This window comes from Piliocolobus tephrosceles, chromosome 2 (assembly GCF_002776525.5).
Source record: "Piliocolobus tephrosceles isolate RC106 chromosome 2, ASM277652v3, whole genome shotgun sequence".
Lineage (NCBI taxonomy): Eukaryota > Metazoa > Chordata > Mammalia > Primates > Cercopithecidae > Piliocolobus > Piliocolobus tephrosceles.
This window is the reverse complement of record NC_045435.1, coordinates 153,747,701-153,769,913: the sequence shown is the minus strand read 5'-3', so window position 1 is coordinate 153,769,913 and position 22,213 is coordinate 153,747,701. Positions and strand designations below refer to the sequence as shown.

At 41.1% G+C, this 22,213-nt stretch overlaps 1 protein-coding gene across 2 annotated transcripts in view; it reads right to left on the bottom strand.

Annotated features, from left to right (window-relative positions):
- NEK11 (NIMA related kinase 11) overlaps positions 1-22,213 on the bottom strand; it is a 237,763-nt gene that overhangs the window by 41,875 nt on the left and 173,675 nt on the right. For both annotated transcript variants that reach the window (XM_026454179.1, XM_026454180.1), the window contains one exon: positions 5,099-5,259. In XM_026454179.1, the coding sequence (XP_026309964.1) occupies positions 5,099-5,259 (161 nt within the window). The remainder of the gene's footprint in view (positions 1-5,098; positions 5,260-22,213) is intronic.

The following is a 22,213-nucleotide window of genomic DNA, read 5'->3' as shown; positions in this document are numbered from 1 at the left end:
GCCATGCGATATGCCACTTACAAGTCCCTTCAAGAGAGACCCTGCTGCGAGGAGCCTAGTGATCTAACAGCCCTCAGCTACAACACCTTCAGAATCCAATGCAGGGTCCACCCTGAGGTCCTGCTCTTCCCAGGCAGCTCCCAGGCAATGTAAGCGCTATGGGGAAGTTAGGGCCAGGCCATTCTTTCCCAGTGCTAGACTCCAGCAACAGACCTTGCGCTCCCTCTCGCCGGGCCAAGTCTTTTTCAGAATTGCAGTGCAGCCCGAGGCTCTCATCCAATTGCTCCCCCTCTCCCTCCCACCCTCCCTCCTTCCTTACCTTCCTTCCTGCCTGCCAGCCTGCCTGCCACGGCTTTACCAGAATTGCGCTGCAGCCTGAGGATCTCATCCAGCCAACCTACCTTCCTTCCTTCCTTCCCCTCAAATATATCAGTATGGTTTAAGACTCCTCCCACCTACTTGATAGGAATTTCCTTTTTATTTCTAATTCTGTCTCATCACCTGCTTCCTGGAGAACCTGAACTGACACAGCATGCAAAGTACTGAGCATAGAATGAAGGTTCTGGAAATACTAGCTGTTACTTGTTTGGACGAACAGAGGCAGGATGGTGCACTTCCGGGTTCTTCTTCACCACCAACTCTTACCGTGTGTGTGAGAATGCAGCTGACGCCCGGGAAGGTGCAGATTAATCAGGCATGCACCAGGTGATGTCAATTTGAGGAGACCAAGATTTACCTGGTGGCACCTGCGGAGCGCCCCCCCTCCCCCGACATGCCCGTGCCCCGCCTATTGCCCTTCCACTCCTAGAAAAGTCGCTCCCAGCAGATACGCCGGGGGCGGGCTTTCTCAGCCCCTACTCTTGTCGGGACTGTATTAGAAACCACCCCCCCTTCCCCCAGCTCCGGTCCCTGAAGCTAGATGACCAAAGAATAAATTTGCAGTTTTGCTTTTAGCCTTGCCTACTCGCTGGTTCTTTTGTGCCCACTCTGGTGGTCTTAGAAAAACAAATCATTACTGTTATCATTACTATGATCTGATTAATGACTCAACTATCAGCAGAAACTCTTGGAGGCATCTACCATCATGACAATCAGATCCAAGGGTCTTCAGCAGAATCTCAGCCCTTGCCTGTCGCACGCATATCCAGTTCTCTGTCCCTGGGACAACGTTCCAAACAGAAAATCAATTCTTTTTCCTCATGCTTCACTGTGCAGTGAGAATTTCAAAACCTCTGAATGATTTGGGGAAAAAGCATTGAGAACTTCAGAATCAACTGGAATAGTGGACGTCCAACACCTTTCATCTTAGGAAGAACAAACACCATAGTCCTGAAGAGCTTCCTTAAAACAAGTCTCAGTGAGAGCCACATTCATTAAACAAAGCCCTTCTGAGGAAGTTTTGTGTCAAGTCGTTATTGTCCACCTAGTATGTGTATTATTGGATGCATCTGAGCCATTTATTAGTCTTGGAGAGAAAAATGATAGTCAAGGCAGCAAGGGAAAGACAGAAGAGTCTGTGAAAACACTTGACAGCCTGCAGCCCTAAGCCACATCCACTAGAGCGCATAGAACACTTTTTAGTGACAGGCCGCACAAATGTTGCGGGGAACCCTGTTATGACGGCAGCTATAAACTCAATTCTCCTGAGATCTAAGATGCTGGTTCCAATTCAGTGACCACAGACTTGGCAGAGGCGCCATCAACAATATGATAATGGCTTGTGAAAGAGGTTTTATTGATGCTGTGCTTATCACAGCAGAGAAACAGCTGGCAATCAGCAGCAATTAGGTGCTTAATGAAACTGCTTTGGAGACACTGCTGCTGAAAAGATTGCCATGGGCGGCACAAAGAACTCAGCAATCAATCTCAATGAAGTCCATGGCTGTGTTTCTTTTTGAAAGCACTTCTTTCATCAAAATAACTATGTGACTTTGGCTCCATCTAAAGGAAGGGGAATCAACTTTGATCTGATGACACACATAGAATGCATTGGTGTGATAACCACCTAAGCAGACCCTGGCACACTCAGAGGTCCAGGTCAAGACTAGGGAAAGGGGAGAAGAGGCCAATCTGAGAGATGGCAGTAGGTCTCTCTCAATTCACAAAGTTGACCATGACTGAGTTCTGTAGTGTAATTTGTATGTTGCTAATGAAAACAACCTAAAAGGGAAGAGTCCATACTCATCACCTTTGGGGGAGGAGAAACAATATAAATTACTGGAAGAAAACAAATGGGGTTGTAATTACCTGCCTCTATTACAAATTACTCTATTGTGTAAATGTTTTTGCTACTCTATACAAATTATTTTTTGCTACTCTATACACATTATTGTGTATTGTTTTTGTTACTGTAGAATATATACTGACCTAGAATGGACTTGGCAACACTTCTGTTTCCCTTATGCTAAGTCCATTCTAGGTCAATAAATATTCTATAGTAGCAAAAACATTGACTTGAGAATGTGACTGATGTGGGCCTGAGGCATGGGTCTGATCCTTGCCTAGCTACGTGACCACAGGAAGGCTACATCTCTCTCAGAAACTCAGTTTCCTGAATTAGAAAATAGGAATAAGATAACTACCCAACAGCGTTTGTCAGACAAAATACCATCATGTATGTGAGAGACTGTATTTAGTCTGTTCTCACACTGCTAATAATGACATACCTGAGGCTGGGTAATTTATAAAGAAAAAGAGGTTTAATGGACTCACAGTTCCACATGGCTGGAAAGGCCTCACAATCATGGTGGAAGGTGAAAGCCATGTCTTAAATGGCAGCAGGCAAGAGAGAATGAGAGTGACGCGAAAGAGGAAACCCCTTATAAAATCATCAGATCTCGTGAAACTTATTCACCACCATGAGAATACTATAGTGGAAACTACCCCATGATTCAATTATCTCCCACTATGCCCCTCCCACAACACATGGGAATTATGGGAGCTATAATTCAAGGTGAGATTTGAGTGGGGACACAGCCAAACCATATCAGAGGCCTTAGCATCTTGTCCCAATAGATTACTTAAAATCAATCACAATCTGTCATGTAACATGTGATAGATACACAACCCAGAGAACAAAAACTGCTGCCCTTATATGTATCATCTGCCTTAAGACTAATAAGAAAGAATTTTTTCAAAATACTTAAAAGCAAGTTAGAAAATCTCACTTTAACATTAAGGAGTTTTGGCAGTATCATAAAGAGGTACTAGATACCGTGACTGGGTAACTTCATAATAATAATAGCTAATATTTCATTAAGTATTTTATTAAGTTCTGAGCATTATTCTAAGTACTTCATATTGATTGCTTCATTTAATCCTCAGAACCACTCTATGAGGTAGAAAACATTATTTTTTCACTTTACAGATTAGAAAACTGAGGCACAGAGAAGTCTAGTAATTTGAACAAGGTCATGCAAATCACAAGTTATAAAGGCTAGATTCAGATGCAAGCAATCTGATTTCCAATCCTATATTCTAACTGCCAAAGATGGATATTCTGAGACTGGCAAAATTGTATTTCCTGACCTAGGAGCTGTTTGCCATATAGTATTTTATTCATGTGGTTCTGAATCTGTTATATTTTCTTAAAAAACATTTCTAAGTGATAATATTAGTAGCTAAAATTTTACCACTTGATGCTTTGACCAAAAATTGGGCACTGGATGTATTTTGCATATCGTGTGTTTTGCAACCATAGGTGCAGAATGAAGGCTCTGTAATGTTGCAATAATATCTGTTACAGTTATTTATGACAGTGGCTCAGAAGGTAGTAGAAATTGTATTTTTGATTTGTGGTGGGAGGTGCTGTTGTTTTCCAGATTCCATTGGAAAAAAATGGGGAGATCGTATAAGCAAAGTTTTTATTTTGGCATTCTGAATCCCCCTTTTAGCTGTATTTTTCTCAAAATCTATTTGTTTCTCTCTTCATGTATTTATCTCCTAAATTACCTCTCTCTAATCCTTATTCTTTATCTCTTTCTCCTCTTCATCTCATCCCTTTTTCTGCTTGGCCCCATACCTGTACCCTACTAGTTCCCTTCTCCTTGCCTCTCTCTCCTAATATCAAATTGGAGAGCACTTCTTACTGCTTTTATTTATTGAATATTATGATGCATAATCTTTATTAAAATGGTTGAATGGATTTAAGAGGCTGAATGGATTGAATATTAGGATATATTGCATAATCTTTATTAAAAATGGTTGAATGGATTTTTGGAGTGAATCATCTTCACTCCAGAAATCATCTCCTCTAGCTGAGCTTTCGCTCAGTTAGGTGTCCTTTGGTAGACTTTTATTTTAGTAACTGCATGGTTCTCAGTTAATAAAAGCTTCTGTAACTCATGGAAGTTTAGGATTGGAAGGTAAGAAGAAAATGAGGTATGGATGTATGCATTGCCCAAAGCTCTCCCCTTTATCTTCATATGCCTCTTGCTTTTCTTCTCTTGCAGACACCCAACACAGAAAGCACATGTCAGGGGTGTTTCTTGGCCTATAGCTCATATAAGGCTTAATCTTGCTATAGTCAAAGAGATCTACTACAAGGGCATAGGACATATACTCAGAGAGACCTCACCACTTAAGCAAGAATGTGTCCTCAGAGGCTAAAAGTAGCTAGGAAGATTATCCCCTAAGCCCAGGATCTTTAGGTCTGATCCCCAAAACTAAGTCAGTCTTTACAAATTTGTATTTGCATTTAATTTATGAACATGACCCCAAAATATGATTACCAGACAGAAAAGTAAATTAAAAATCCCATTCTCTCTGCTAAAGAGACACTTGCATTTTTTAATTTAATAGCTGTATACGAATCCCTCCTCAGTGTGCAATGTGGTGTGTGCCATCCCCCAACCCCCCAAATAAGTACAGTGTACTCCAGCTCTTCCCTTATCAACATGGTTCAGATCAGATTCTCCAAATTCTATAGGGCCCTGCCTGCCTCTGGACCTTGAGAAGCCAGACCTATCACAAGTAGCTACTATAATAACCCTGGCCACCGTGTCCCCAACTTCACCTTAGAAGACTTCCCTTCCTCTCTGGGAGAGTCCAGTCAGTACCTTGAACAGTTCCATGGCTTCCAATGGGGAGTATCATATACCTGTTGGTTTGTTCTGTAAGTAGGCTGGGATCCCTCGTTCTTGATTTCTTTCTCTGGTCCTGCTAACACTATTTCTTCTTCCTCCTCATCACTCTCTTCACAATAGGAATCAAATGCATCAGCATAGTATTCTTCAGCCACAAGTGGGTCTTCTGGGATCTCTGAAATAATGAACAAACAACAGTCAGATACTACCAGTTATTAAAATTATAATGAGGTAAGAATACTCTATCTTTTCACAGGGATGTATATTTTGCTTGCACTAACAAAGCTTCCATGGAGTGTAGAGCTGAATCTCAGCTTCCTGAAAGTATTTGGTTGAATGTAATAAACACTCAGCAAAATAAAACCAGTGAAGGAAAGGAGGAACATTTCCATTAGCAACTACCTTTTGAAGGTAAGAAAAAAATCATGAAACAAGAATAAATAATATGCTTGAACATCTTGACATTTGGAGGCATGAATCCTTATTTAAAATGAGGAAATTTAGGAGCAAAGGTAGGACAAGATGTCCTGGCTGAAGGGTCCTGTTAGACAACACACATAAAGTTCTTAGCGTAGGTAGTTGGAGCAAAACTACCGCAGCATTTTTCCTAGATATTTCTTTCTTTTTTTTTTTTTTAAATGTTACTGCTAAGACCAAACAAGATGACTAGGATATACAGCAGCAGCATTTTGGCAAGCTGGGAAAAACACAATTCTTTTCTAACGGTAATGATGGCTTTTGAGATGGAGTTCACTCTGGTGGGTCCTATTTACTCAACCTTACATTCAGCACTTATTTTAAAAAAGAATACCCACGTAAGCTGATGACAATAAGCATCTACCCAAGTTACTTGATGCAACATTGTTAGTAACTAGAATAAAGTCGGTGTTTCTAACAATCTTCAGTGAAGAAAGGCCATGAGTGGATCACAATAAAGCATAACAATATAAACTCTTATTTACTAATGGGGGCCTAGAAATAAAGAACTACCCAAAGAACTACCCGTGGGTCGGCGGGGGGGGAGAAAATTGTAATACTCAACTGCAGCAAAACAGTAGGCATTTTAGACTTTGCACCATACTCAGACTTAAAAATAAAATTTGTATTCTAAATTATAACACATTATTTTTCAATCTATTGTTGCTATTTCCTGTCTAGTGGGGAAAATATGAAATTTGGGGTCAGAAAATCAAGGCTGGAATCTAGCTCTTCCACCTTTTAGATGAAAATTTGTGCAAGAGACTTAAACTCACAGAGCTCCAATTTCTGTGATAAAATTAACATAAGTGTAATGTAGTAGAGTGGCTACTGAGATTTAGTAATCGAATTCTCATGAAAGCATCGGTATGCAGGGAAGTTTCATACAAATGTTCACTCAATTTCCATGTCTGTAAAAATGGGCTTTTCATTAAATGAGTTCAGAATCCTTTCAAAGTAAAATACTTAATGGATTTAGAATTCCCTGGAAATAGAAGATGTTAAAATGTGTTTGTTATCTATGGTTTTGCGCTAAAACATAAAAGGCTGCTATAGAGTAGAATAAAAATTAGTCAGCTCAAAAGACAAAAATTACATATATTCAAAACTGCCTTTGCCAGTTCCTTAGAAAGCAGTGTACTAGAGATCTCATACCTTCTCTCAGCAATTTCAACACAGCGTTTTGTTTTTGTTTTTCCAGATCAGTTCAGATCACTGACTTTCAGCTGAGCATCAGATGAGATAGAATACTGTTATGGAGAAGCCATAGTTTTTATTTTTTTATTTATATTGAAATAATATATATTATTTTATTAAATGTGGCTTCTAGTCATTATATCAAGAAGACACCTGCATGTGTCTGTATGTACACACATATATATAACATACCTATACACGTATGTAGATGCATATAGAACTTCAATTCCTTTTGCGTACAAGTGGTTTTTGGTTACATGGGTGACTTTTGCAGTGGTGAGGTCTGAGATTTTAGTGCACCCTCACCCAAGTAGTATACACTGTACCCAATATGCAGCTTTTTATCCCTTACCTCCCTCCCACCCTCCTCCCCTCTGAGTCTCCAAAGTCCATGATACCACTCTGCATGTCTCTGTGTACCCATAGCTTAGCTCCCACTTATAAGTGAGAACATATGGTATTCGGTTTTCCATTATTCCACTTCACTTAGAATAATGACCTCCAGCTCCATCCAAGTTGCTGCAAAAGACAGTATTTCATTCTTTTTTTAATGGCTGAGTAGTATTCCATGGTGTACATATGCCACATTTTCTTTATTCACTTGTCAGTGATGGGCAGTTATGTTGGTTCCATATCCTTGCAATTGTGAATTGTGTTGTGATAAACATAAACGTGCAGGTATCTTTTTGCTATAATGACTAGAAACCATGTTTAATAAAAATCTTTATTTTACTTACACTGAGAATGACAAGAGGATCACAGCATGAGAAGTGTATGAAAACTAAAATCCCCTGAGAGATCTCCTGTTCTGCCATCAAGTAGGGGCATGTGCTTGCTGAGTGGAATGAAAGACAGAACCACATGATGTCTTCCTTCTCTTGCCCACCCTCAACTCTCTCTGAATCTCTGTGTCTTTCTCTGAGCTGTCCATTCTCTCTCTTTGCCCACTCTACTTCCTCTCCCTCTCCTTGAGTCTCTTTGTCCCTTCGACAGTTATTCATTCTCTCACTCATTCATATTTTTCCCTCTTGCTCTCCCATTTTTCCTTTATCTTCATTCCTCCTTGTCCACTCCCTTGGCTTTCAAACTATGACACGGTAAGAAATATCATTTACATTGGTTGCCCAGTGCACAGAAATGTGCTTATATATGTATGTATGTAAATATCTTTATAGTTGAAACAAAAGTTTCATATATCAAGACCTACTTACTCAAACTACATATGATACACTCTGGTGTTTTTCATTCTGTTCAATCATTTTTTTATGCTGGTTGCAACTCACTAAACTGACCTCTCAACCTGCAGTTTGAAAAACACCCCAACCTAGCTAGAGAGACCAACATTCAGAAACACTCCTTTAGAATGCTGGCTTTGGCATAAAAACAAAATCTGCATTTAAGTCAAGCCTCTAGCAGTAGCTCTGTAACATTGTGTTATTTAAGCTTTCTGCACTTCAGTTTTCTCATCTATAAAACAAAGATGATAATATTGGTCTCATGGAATTGTTGGAAACATTCCATAGTACAATGGATGCAAAGTATGTGTCAAACAAATGTTAGTTACTATTGGAAACAATAAGGCAAACACTCAGTAGTTTTGCCTGTAATATCCAACGCCAGGAAGAAGTAACAGTCACACATCACTTAACAATGAGGATATCTTCTGAGGAATATGTCATTCGGTGATTTCATCATTGCATGAACATCAAAGAGTGCATTTATTACAAACCTAGACGGTATAACCCACTACACATCCATGTTTATGTGGTATGGCCTATTGCTCTTAGGCTACAGCCCTGGACAGCATGTTACTACACCAAATACTGTAGACAATTGTAACACAGTGGTAAGTATTTGTGTATCTTAACATTAAAAATGTACAGTAAAAATGTAAAAGACTTTTTAAATGGCACATCTGTACAGGGCAGTTACCATGAATGGGCATGCAGGACTGGAAGTTGCCCTGGGTGAGTCAGTGAGTGAGTGCTGAGCGCATGTGAAGGCCTAGAACATTACCGTACACTACTATAGACTTTATAAACACTGGACACTTAGGCTACACTACATTTATAAAAAACATTTTCCTTTCTTCAATAATAAACAGCTTACTCTAAGTTTTTTAAACTTCTTGACTCTATCGTAATAACACTTAGCTTAAAACACAAACACATTGTACAGCTGTACGAAAATATTTTCTTTTTTTTTTTTTACTTCTCTCCTAACTAGGAGATAGTCAATAAACATTTTTTCTTTTTTTCTTTTTCAACTATTTTGTTAAAAATGAAGACACAAACACACACATTAGCCTACACAGCGTCAGGATCACTGATGCCACTGTCTTCCACCTCCACATCTTGTCCCACTAGGAGGTCTCTAGGGGCAGTAACACACATGGAGCCTCCATCTACCGTAATAACAGTGCCTTCTTCTGAAATGCCTCCCGAAGGACCTGCCCAAGGCTGTTTTACAGTTAATTTTTTTTTAATAAGTAGAAGGAGTACACTTTAAAATTATGATAAAAAGTATAGCAGGCCAGGCATGGGGGCTCACTCCTATAATCCCAGCACTTTGGCTGGCCGAGGCGGGCAGATCACCAGAGGTCAGGAGTTCAAGAACAGCCTGGGCAACATGGAGAAACCCACTCTTTACCAAAAATACAAAAAATTAGCTGGGTGTGGTGGTGCACACTTGTGGTCCCAGCTAACTGGGAGGCTGAAGTGGGAGGATTACTTGAGCCTGGAAGGTGGAGGTTGCAGTGAGCCAAGATCGTGCCACTGCACTCCAGACTGGGTGACAGAGTGAGAACACACCTCGAAAAAAAAAAATATAGTAAATACATAAAGTAGTAACCGTCATTTGTTATCACTATACTGTACATAATTATATGCATTACACTTTTATATGACTGGCAGTGTAGTAGGTTTATTTACCCTGCATCTCCACAAGTACATGAGTGGCTACGTTGTTCTGCAATGTTATGATGGCTATGATAGCACTAGGTCTTGGGAATTTTTCAGCTTCATTAATGGGACCACCATTGTACATGCAGTCTATCATTGACCAAAAGATTGTTACGCAGTGTATGACTGTATTAGACAATTGCAAATATATACCCAAGTTTAAAATATGTATTTTAAATAGAATAACTTCTCAAAATTCACACTGAACCCAACTGAAATGGGTAATAGGGAATCTAGACTCTCTCTGGTTTCCTTTCTGCTGGACTCCACAGGAATCCTTAGGCAATTCACCACACTGTTCACCTCCCACTGTCCTTCCTGTCCACTGGTTCCGTCTAGGTTTCCTTCAAGCAGCTCAGGAGAAACCTCTGCAAGGGGGTTTGACAAATATGTTCCGTAAAGGGCTACATAGTAAAAAGTTTTAGGCTTTGCAGATTACGTGGTCTCTGTCACACAACTACCCAACTCTGCCTTTGTAGTGTGAAAACAGACAATACATAAATGAATGAGTGTGGCTATGTCCCAATAAAACTTTATTTACAAACACAGGCAGCAAACCAATCAGATCTCTACAACACAGACAAATCTTTCTTTTGTTAAAATACTAAGTTCCTCTTCCCAAAACGTAGCTCACTATGTACAGACAGCCTTAGTCCCTTTCCCTCCCCTACCTAGGATTTCCTCCTAGAAGGGGAAGAGGGAAAGAAGTGGCCAGGGAAAAGTGCCATTCTGCCACCTAAGCTGTGAAACAAACGGGGATGAATCTGTCTCCAGTATTTAATAAGCTCCACTAACTTGGTGCTGCCTACGAAAGGACTCATTTTCATTTTCAAAGGGAAAAGTCAAAAGAAATGTAAGTCTGTTCGAACTGTGTTTGTCAAGCCTCATGTTTTTCATACATAGACCCAATTTGAAGCCTTATTAGGCTAAGGTTCCTTTCTCCTGTCACTAAGGGGAAAAGAGTCTGATAAATAGCTTTAATTTCCTTGTACCCTGAAGTCAGCCTCATAATGGGTATACTGGAGTGGCATTCCAGATCTTCTGTATGCCGGGTAAGCAGTAACAGAACGTGTTTATGAAGGAATCCAATAATGGCTGCACGAGTTTAGACACAGATGTTTCAAATCCATGCTGGAAAAACGAAGACATCACCCTGTTCCAGGAAAATGATGGCCTTTATCAGATCCTTCAATTAGGACCCAAATAAATGCCTTTCTCTAAGACTTGTGTGAGCATCAGGATCACCTGCGGGCTTGTTAAAATGGATCTCTGGGTCGCACCCCAAGACTTGCTGATTCAGTAGGTCTGGTGTGGTACCTGAGAATCTGCATGACTCCCAAGTTCCCAGGTGATGCTGATGCTGCTGGTCTGGAGGCTGCACTCTCAGAATCACTGCTCTAGAATGTGACTAGTTCAAATAAGAGTATACACTATAATAAAATACAAGAGATTTTATACTATCTCTACATATTTCAACCTTTGTATGTTAAAGACAAAATGTAAACAAAAGAAAAACTTTACCTCAGAAGAGCTCAAGTTGCTGTGCTATTAGTTGTCTAAATTACTTACAATCTCCACAGAGGTATAAGTAATTGAACTATTCCCATTTTGTTGATAGAAAAGAACAAAGCTAAGGGTGGCAGCCCAAAGTTATAATCTTTATATTTGTGTGCATTTTACAGTTTAAAAAGCACATTGATATACATTTGATACCACAAAAATGTGATACCATTTGATAGCACAAAGATGCCACTTGATCTTTGCAACAACTCTTCAATGTAGACTGGAACGACATTTTTCTGCCTACTTTTCAGACAGGAAAAGTAAGGTTCAGACAAGCTAACGACCAACCGAAGGTCACACTGCTGCATCTGAATCCCTTTTCTTCCACTGAATAAGTCTATTTATGGTTAGTTAGGAATTTTCATCTTTGCTAGTAAAACCATTTCATAAAGGTCACAATGATCTTTCTTGTAGCTCTGAAAGATATTAGACAACAAGGGATAGACTTTCGACTTACGAGATAGAAAAACTGAAGCTTAGTCATCCTGGTAAATTGTCTTAAGGGAGCTGGGAGAATCAGATTCAGCCTGAGCCTAGTTCTCACTACCATCTATCTCAGATGTGCCAAACTTGAGTGTGCCTCAGAATCAGCTGGAAGGCTTGTTAAAACACATTCCTGCTCCCACACCCAGTATTTCTATTCAGTAGGTCGGGAATGGGGCCTGAGATTCTGTATTTCTAACTATGCCACTCATCTGGAAATACACTTTGAGAACTATTGCTCTATCTTATAGAACCTTCAAGGAGAAAATGACATCCAGATGCAACTGTTAAATGACAAACTCCCTGTCACTTCATCTACTGCCTTAGCTCTTTAAACTTCTAAAATGATCCAGATATACATTAACAAATTTTTTTTTTAAAGAGTGTTTTCGGCCGGGCGCAGTGGCTCACGCCTGTAATCCCAGCACTTTGGGAGGCCGAGGCGGGCGGATCACAAGGTCAGGAGATCGAGACCATCCTGGCTAAGACGGTGAAACCCCGTCTCTGCTAAAAATACAAAAAATTAGCCGGGCGCGTTGGCAGGCGCCTGTAGTCCCCGCTACTCGGGAGGCTGAGACAGGAGAATGGCATGAACCCGGGAGGCGGAGCTTGCAGTGAGCCGAGATCCCGCCACTGCACTCCAGCCTGGGTGATGAGCAAGACTCCATCTCAAAAAAAAAAAAAAAAAAAAAAAGAGTGTTTTCATAAAACAAGAACTTTGCCTGAAGAGAAAACCAAGTTTCCTCTAAAGGAACTTAAGGCCTTTTAGACATTTAGAAGATCTCAGCCTGTGGGCCCACAACCATCCCAAACGGTTTTAACCATTAGAATGCCTTGAGCAAATCCATGTGACAGGCTTGTCAGAATGGTTCTTAAAGGGTGGTCCCCAGAATAGCAAAAAGAACATCACCTGGGCTCTTATTAGAAATAGAAACTTCATGTAAATTTGTTTGAGTTCTTTGTAGGTTCTGGATATTAGCCCTTTGTCAGATGAGTAGATTGCAAAAATTTTCTCCCATTCTGTAGGTTGCCTGTTCACTCTGATGATAGTTTCTTTTGCTGTGCAGAAGCTCTTTCGTTTAATTAGATCCCATTTGTCAATTTTGGCTTTTGTTGCCGTTGCTTTTGGTGTGACGAGTTGATGGGTGCAGCACACCAACATGGCACAAGTATACATATGTAACAAACCTGCATGTTATGCACATGTACCCTAGAGCTTAAAGTATAATTAAAAAAAAAAAAAGAAATAGAAACTTCAAAATTTGCCTATATCTCCAACCTACTGAATCAGAAACTGGGATGAAGGTCCAGCAATGTGTGTTTTGACAAGTTCTCCAGGTGACCCTGATGCACCCTTAAGTTTGAGAACCACTAATTCAGCACAATGACTGGCACTTTATGTCTGCTGAAATAAAAATCCCTTCTAATATTCCAGGTAGATGGTAAGCTCCAGGAGGGCAGAGGCCATGCCCGTCCTGCTCACCATGGTATACCCAACAGATGATTCAAAGCAGACACCCAAAACTTCTTGCTGAATAAATGAGTACATAAATCTCTAAGCAATAAGGACTTTCAAATTGCCACGTAGTATCATATACAAATAATTTACTAATCTTTTGGGAGAGTAAGATGGAGAGGGGAAGCTGAGGAGAGGAAGAAGATACAGATGTTTCTCCTAAGACCCCCACCCCTTTCCTCTTTTTCACATACTTTGAACTTATATCTCAGATGTAATCATACCTTTGAATTGCAAAAAATGTCTTCATCATACTAAAACTTCCAGCTACATCCCGCAGGCCCACTAAGTCCCAGAACTCAGTCAAGATGACCCAGAGTGTGACAGCTCATGCTGTTAGGCTGGGGCTTTCTCCAGGTGCCCTAGAGTCTGCCCCAGACACCCTGCCTCTCTCTGCATATCTAATCACAGTTCCGCATTAATGTTTGCAGAGCTGGCTGTCATGGGGCAGACAGAGGGTGGGTGGTGGGAGGCCTCTGCAGAAGGCAGCTACCAAAAGATGTCCATCTCTATTTTTCCTTTCTTTTCTAATTTTCTGAAGAGGGTAATGGCTTTATTACACCAAGCCAGAAAATACTGAACAAAGGCTATTATAAGGCTGTAAGAAGAACAAACTGATTTATTCTTATATCTCAATGTGACCTCTACGAAGACCATGCTCATTCATTACAAATTGGGAGTGGCAGTGCTTAGAATGAGTACAGTTACTATTTATACTGACATGGCAGCTATCAAAGCATTTCTTATTTTCCCAAAAATGACATTCGTGGGTGTGAAAAACGGCTCAAATTCATTTTTTAATAAAAACATTAAAATTAAAATATTATTTTCTCATCTGTATAGGAAACCTATGATTAATATGCTACTACAATGTCCCTAAAACCATAAGGGTTTTTTTTTTTTTTTTTTTTTTTTTACTTTTTACATAAGGTAAAAGTCAATACTTTGAGAAGACACACAGACATAGGCATTGTGCTGAGTTGCCTCAATTTCCCCCAGAAGCTCCATTTTGTATAAGATAAGCACAATTTAGATGAAACAAAACAAAAAGAAATTGAAGTCAAAGTTAACTGGTGACATCTGCTGCTTCTGAGAAAAACTGCCTTCCACCAGAAGTGATGATACAAAGTCGTGACTAGGAGGACCAGCTGTAGGGTCAGATGGCAATGAAATTCTGCCTCCGTTGCTTATTGGCTGTGTGACCTCAGGTAGGCTACTTCACTTATCTGGGTCACAGTGTTCTTATTTGTAAGTGGGTGTAGTGGCTACTATCGATGTCCCACCCAAATTCCCTTACCAGACACACTCCAAAGTATAATTGGCACACCCTCGTCTGCTAGCTGCTGTGCATGTTGGCTGCTGTATTAAGTCAGCTAGAGCTGCCATGAGACGATACCACAAATTGGGTGATTTAAACAATAGAAATTTATTTCCCAGAGTTCTGGAGGTTGGAGATTAAGGGGCCAGCAGGGTTGGATTCCTCTGAGGCCCTTCTCCTTGGATTCCCTCTTGCTGCTTCTTCACAAGGTCATCCTCTGTGCATTCATACCCTGGTGTCCCTGTGTCCTAATCTCCTCTTTTTTTTCCCCCCCCTGAAGTTCTGGGATATATCTGCAGAACATGCAGGCTTGTTACATGGGTATACACGTGCCATGGTGGTTTGCTGCACCCATCAACCCATCATCTACATTAGGTATTTCTCCCAATGCTATCCCTCCCTTAGTCCCCATCCCCGACAGGCCCTGGTGTGTGATGTTGCCCTCCCTTTGTCTATGTGTTCTCATTGTTCAACTCCCATTTACGAGTGAGAACGTGTGGTTTTTGGTTTTCTGTTATTGTGTTAGTTGGCTGAGAATGATGGTTTCTAGCTTCATCCATTTCCCTGCAAAGGACATGAACTCATCCTTCTTTATGGCTGCATAGTATTCCATTATGTATATGTCCCGTATTTTCTTTATCCAGTCTATCATTTTTGGGCATTTGGCTTGTTTCCAAGTCTTTGCTATTGTGAACAGTGCTGCAATAAACATACGTGTGCTGTGTCTTTATAGTAGAATGATTTATAATCCTTTGGGTACATACCCAGTAATGGGATTGCTGAGTCAAATGGTATTTCTGGTTCTAGATCCTTGAGCAATCACCACACTGTCTTCCACAATGGTTGGACTAATTTACACTTCCAACAACAGTATAAAAGCATTCCTATTTCTCCACATCCTCTGCAGCAACTCTATCAAAAAGTGGGCGAAGGATATGAACAGACGCTTCTCAAAAGAAGACATTTACATGACCAACACGCACGAAGAAAAGTTCATCATCACTGGTCACTAGAGAAATGCAAATCAAAACCACAATGAGATACCGTCTCACGCCAGTTAGAATGGCGATCATTGAAAAACCTAATCTTCTGTTCTTATGAGGACACAGTCAGATTGGCTTAGAGCCTACCCTATCAGCCTCATTTTAATTTAATCACCTCTTTAAAAGCCATGTCTTCAAATACAGTCACATTCTGAAGTACTGGGGGATAGGGCTTCAACATATGGTTTTTAGGGGGGACTCAGTTAAGCCTAAAACAGTTGCCGACAGTACACAGATACTCTATTCTCCACAGAATTGTTCTTGGATCAAAGAAGCCCTCCTTACTGAAAAGATGATGCCACATCTCTGCCCCAGGGGCAGTCCTGGCTAATGACTGAGTGACTTACGGTAGAACCATCTTTGTGGTGTTACTCATGCCCCAGAGCTCCCTGTGCGAGCAGACTGAAGCTAGTCTCCAGCTGAGACCACATCCTTGCTCAGTTCCTTCTATCTGGACACAGCTCCCAACCCCACACAAAACCCCATACACACGCCCACATCCTTAGAGCTCTCCACAATAAGATACATGCACCAGATGCCCATATCAGGCTGTGCTTCTAAGGAACCTAACTAAAGACTTGGATATTATAATAAAAATATCTTGACTCGTGGTTACAAAACAAAATATAAAAGATAAGTGCCACTATACAGTAAGATAAACATCCCTTAAAGGAAAATAGTCAGGTGCCAGCAAAGTTACATTCTTTAATATTATAACTTTCATCCTCAGACCTCCCAGAAAATAATGGAGTCCACATCTGTGGCACTGCTAAAGTGAGTCCTTTGTTAGATATCAATTATATCTCAGATGACTAAATTTTTTTTTCTCTGGAGGTCTAGTCTCCTGGCCCTCTTCAAAGTCTTCTTAAAATGCTTCATCTTACATAGTGTCCCGAACATGGTAGGTGCTCCATAAAATGGCAGTTATTAATTTAGTAGGTAGAAAGACACATTTTTATAATTGTTGTTGTGAGAACTTTTTTTTTTAACAAATTGTATTTAGAAAAATACGTGACAAAAGTGCAGGGAAAGAAAATGACATGATCCCTTCTGCCAGGAACAAGAGGAGGGCTCGGCCCTGTTCCAGAAAGGTGGAGAGAAAGAGAGTGGGAGGGGCCAGAGTGAGATGGTGGCCGATCATGTGCTCTGTAAGACTCCAAATTCACCCGAAACTTAGGATAGCTGTACCATCTAGGTTTGCGGGAGTACACTCTATGATGTCTGCCCAATGACAAAATTGCCTAAGGACACATTTCTTAGAACACAACGCCATTTTTAAGTGATGCGTGACTGTATACATAAAGGGCCAACAGCAGAGCTAGAGGAAAACACTTCCCAGGCAGAGGTCACCTGTCCTTCAGGATGACAGCAGAACTCTCCCAACGAGATAAAAACCACTCTGAAAACCCCAGCTTTCCATTCTCCCAGGAGCTAATAAGGATACCCAGTCTCTCCCTCACCCATGCCTTCCCCAGCACTATTAAAGAAAAACAACTGACTCTTGATACTTTGCTGCTGGGAAAAGGCATTTTGTCCACCTCAAAACGTCAGTTCAATATATATTGTATTTTATTTTTTCCTTTTCAATTTTTAAAAGCAATCTCTCTCCCCACTGTGAACCATGAAATGGTCATGCAGTGAGTCATCGCTGGGCCTCGAACACTGTGTTCACGGTGTCCGAGTTCCCGGTGGCAGCAGTTAAGATTGCTCAGTGGAGCTCAGAAGTCATAGAGAAGGAAGGGCACACTCTGAGACCTGCAACTGTTCCTGTCCCTGGTGAGTCATCCCCTTTTATGATACCATGGGCCCCTGCTGGAGGTCCCAGAGAAACCGTTACTCCACATGCCAAATGGTTGCTGCATCTCTATTTCATTACAAAGAGCTCCCTCTGTGCCCAAGGGAAGCAATGGTAATTTTCAATCACAATAACATTTAGTGGGACTGGAGGCGTGCAGCAGCGTATTTGCTAAGAAATGTTTTGAACCAATGTTCAAGCCAGGGAAGAATATGGACAGCCCCCAGTGAAATAAACACACTCATATTCTGAGGGAGAAATGAACACTCCAGGTATCTTTTAACACTCAGCTCTGCAATCATCTCCAGTCTTCCACTGGCATCATGTCTTACGCAGGCTGCTGCAAGCCTTGCCTAATGCACTCATCGTGTGACTCTCCCCTTTCAATGATGCCCTCACTGCCAATAAAATTGAGTATAAAATCTTAAGTTTGGCAGGCAAGACCTTTTATCATTTGCAACCCACATTCCCAAATCTGCCTCTTCTTACCAATGAATACGGTAGCTCTCATTTAAAGGTATGTACCGAAAGACTCTGATTGGGCAGTCCTGGTCTGGGTCTAGGAAGCTTTATTTTTCTGATGCTTTCCAGACAGTTCTCATCTGTATCTTCAGAATCCTGGCTTTCATCACCTGAACTCTGCCTTCTCCCTGAATTCACTCTTTGCTTTCCCACTTCATCTGAAAGTACCACTTCTTTTATAATTGACCTAACACAGTAGACACTAGCCACTTGTGGCTATTTGAATTAAAATTATTAAAATTAAACAAAATGCCAAATTCAGTTGCACTAGCTACTTTTCAAGTGCTCAACAGTCACCTGTGACAAAATTTATAGCACATTTCCAACACTGCAGAAAATCCTACTGGACAGCACTGTTCTAGGCTGTCATCTCTCTAAACAGAGGGCCACAGCCTCCGCTTTCAGTTTGGCCAGATTTCTTTGAAGCTCTGGGATGTGAGTCACTTTACCTCTCTGATCCTTAGTTCCTCTCCTGGCCAGCACACCATCTACCATCACTAATCCCCACCTCTGCAAAGAGAAGGCAGAATCTCCTGGCCCTTGAAAGCGCTCCAGCTCTCACGGTTGTGGATGTAGCAGGGGAGAGGTAGTGCCCCCATCGCACCCCAGCCCTAAGCCTCTTCATGTAACTGAGTGCCATTCAAAGGATGTATCCAATCAAACCTTCTCATCTGTAAGATGCCCTTTTCTGCCTTCTTTTACACCATATCTACATGTACAGTTTGAATAAATGCCCAAATCCAGCCTTCTGGGCAACGCCTTGCCCAGAAAAAGGCAAGCTCACGGACCTCCCACATCCCCATGGTAGACAATATCTTTCACAGCACAGCAGGGATCAAGTCAGCTTTGAGAATAATATCACTAACTGCAAGTGGAACTGAACCTCAAACACAAACGATATGTTTATATTCTTAGGATGGGGGTGCACATCAGTTGCTTGGTTTGCCATGATGCTTTCTTTCCTCACACAATAAGCTATAGGGTTAGTACCTTGACTTCTCTAAAATAAACTTTCAAAACCAGGGCTAAATTTAACTGTATTGATTAGCTTAGCCTACAGCATCACACATGAGGTTGTGAAAAGAAATAATTTCCTTAGACAAAATGCATATTCATGACCCTTTCCGGAGGGCTAAATTAAGTACGGTATAGTCCGTTTTTTATATATAGGACAGCAGGTTCTGCTCTAAGTGTCTCTCTAAGTGGCATCTCTGTATTTGACTGAGTGTACTAGAAGTTCTCCACTCCCTGCTACACACACACACACACACACACACGCACATGCACGTGACAGAAATAAGCTCCATGATCCTTTTGGAAATAGGTCTCCCTCAAGCTCCAGAGTCTGTACTTTTATCTTATATGTCAAGATGATTTTCCCTCAGGAAAAACTGTAATGTTTCCCTGAAACTTGTTTTTCCTGGTTTAGAGAGTAAAACTCAAAACGACTAGTCTTTTCTCCCCCAAATTCAGAGACATGAATTTAGGCCAGGACATTCATTCTGTCAAGGAAAAATGTAGAAAGACTTCACAGAGACTCTGAAAACTTTGGTACATAGTGCGATGTGCTGTGTTTGGTGGCAGAAGGCACCTTGTTCTATGACTTTAGGCAACTGGTTTAAGTTCCCAGGCCTTAGGTGTCTTATGTATAGAACGGGATGGTGATAATTCACCAACTTTAAAACCAGAGCCTGAACTGAATGATTTCAGGTTACTTTTCTGCATTAAGACTTACAAATTTACAACAAGGAGTAATAAACCAGACCAATATCTTAGTTAGTTTGGGCTTCCGTAACAGAATACCACAGACTAGGTGGCTTAAACAATAAAAATTTATTTCTCACGGTTTTGAAGGTTGGGAAGTCTAACGTCAAGGTGCTGGCAGATGCAGTGTCTGGTTGAAGGCTCCCTTCCCAGTTTGCAGACTGCTGACCTCTTCTCGTATCCTCACATGGTGGAGCACGGAAACATAGACAGGAAGCCAGTTTTCTCATGTCTCTACTTACAAGGGAACTAATCCCATCCTGTAGGCTCTACCTTCATGACCAAATCACCTTCTAAAGGCCTCATCTCCAAATATCATCCCATTGGGGATTAGGGTTTCAACATGATGAATTTGGGGGGACACAAACATGCACTACATTATAACCAGTGTGCACATGAATCACCTGGGGAACTTGACGAACTCCAGTTTCAGACTGGCAGGACTGGAGTAGGGCCTGAGATTCTGCATTTCTGACATGCTTCAAGGTGACAGACATGCTGCTAGTCCACAAACCACACTTAGAGTAGTAAAAGAATAGACCACTGATTTCTGTTCCTGGCCACCAAATATTTGTCAAAAAGTGAGTTTCTAACTAAGACCATCACAGCTGAAGGATTTAAACTACTACCATAGGTGGTCTCTCCTTCCTCTCTTTTACTTTTTTCTGGCTGTATTTTCTCATTAACAAAGTTTCTGCCATGTACTTTGGAATGCACTTAGCAACTTGTATGATTGTTGGCAGAGAGAACACCTTGTAAGCCAAATGAGAGTTCCTCTTCAATAAAATCCTAACATCATAATTTCTCTTTTCCACCTCTGGTCTCCTGGAAAACATTTGTCTCCCATTGGCAGCACTCTTCTGTTAACTGGCCATGTGGAGGCAGTCAGGAAACTGCTAGAACATGCTTGCTGGCCTAAAGACATTATTAGTTCACCATTGTGAAGAGGCAAATGTAATGCAGCAAGATGGGGTATGTGTGTGTGTGTGTCTGTGTGTGTGGGTGTGGGTGAGTGTGTGTGTGGGTGTGTGTGTGTGTGTGTGGAGAGGGGTGGCATGGGGGATTTAAGGAATTGGTTCACATTCACATAATTATGGGGGCTGGCAAGTCCAAAATCTGCAAGGTAGGCTATGAGGGTAGGGCAACAGGCTGGACACTGAGAGGAGAGTTAATGTTGCAATCCTAAGTCCAAAGGAAGCCTGGAGGCAGAATTCCTTCTTCTTTGGGGAAGATCAGTCTTCTTCTCTTAAAGCTTTCAACTGATTGGATGAGGCCCACTCACATTACGACAATATGAAAAGTGATCTGCTTTACTCAAAGTCTACTGATGTAAAGGTTAATTGCATCTTAAAAACACCTTCACAGCAACATCTAGATTGGTGTTTTATGAAACTCCCATGGCCTAGCCAAATAGACATATAAAATTAACTATAACAGGATCTACCAGGAGAATTATTTCTCAACTTGAATTCCGACAGAGAATAAAGTTGCCAAAGAGAACTCAGATCTTCCACACAGGCTGCAAAAGTCCCAAATAGTAGAATTCCAGGCCTCTTGCAGTACTGAAAAACATCTTGACATTTACAAGTTGACATTTTGGCAAGGGTAATTAACAGTTTCTTAACAAAGATGACCAAACAGGAACAGTTCCAGTCTACAGCTCTTAGCATGGGTGACACAGAAGATGGCTGATCTCTACATTTCCAGCTGAGGTTTGAAGAGAGCAGTGGTTTTCCAAGAATGGAGTTTGAGATCTGAGAATGGACAGACTGCCTCCTTAAGTGGGTCCCTGATCCCTGTGTAGACTAACTTGGAGACACCTCCCAGTAGGGACCAACTGACACCTCATGGAGCCGGGTGCCCCTCTGAGACCAAGCTTTCAGAGGAAGGATGAGGCAGCAGTATTTACTGTTCTGCACCCTCTACTGGTGATACCCAGGGAAACAGGGTCTGGAGTGGACCTACAGCAAACTCCAATAGACCAGCAGCTGAAGGACCTGACTTAACAGGAAACTAACAAACAGAAAGGAATAGCATCAACAACAACAAAAAGGACATCCACACCGAAACCCCATCTCCTCGCTAGCAATCGAACAAAGCCATAGGGAGAATGAATTTGATGAGTTGACAGAAGTAGGCTTCGGAAGATTGGTAATAACAAACTGTTCCGAGCAAAAGAAGGATGTTCGAACCCATCACAAGGAAGCTAAAAACCTTCAAAAAAGATTAGAAGAATGGATAACTAGAATAAACAGCATAGAGAAGATCTTAAATGATCTGATGGAGATGAAAACCATGCCACGAGAACTATGTGACGGATGCACAGGCTTCAGTAGCCGATTCGACCAAGTGGAAGAAAGGGTATCAGTGATTGAAGATTAAATGAATTAAATGAAGTGAGAAGAGAAGTTTAGAGAAAAAAGAGTAAAAAGAAATGAACAAAGCCTCCAAGAAATACGGGACTATGTGAAAAGACCAAATCTATGTTTGA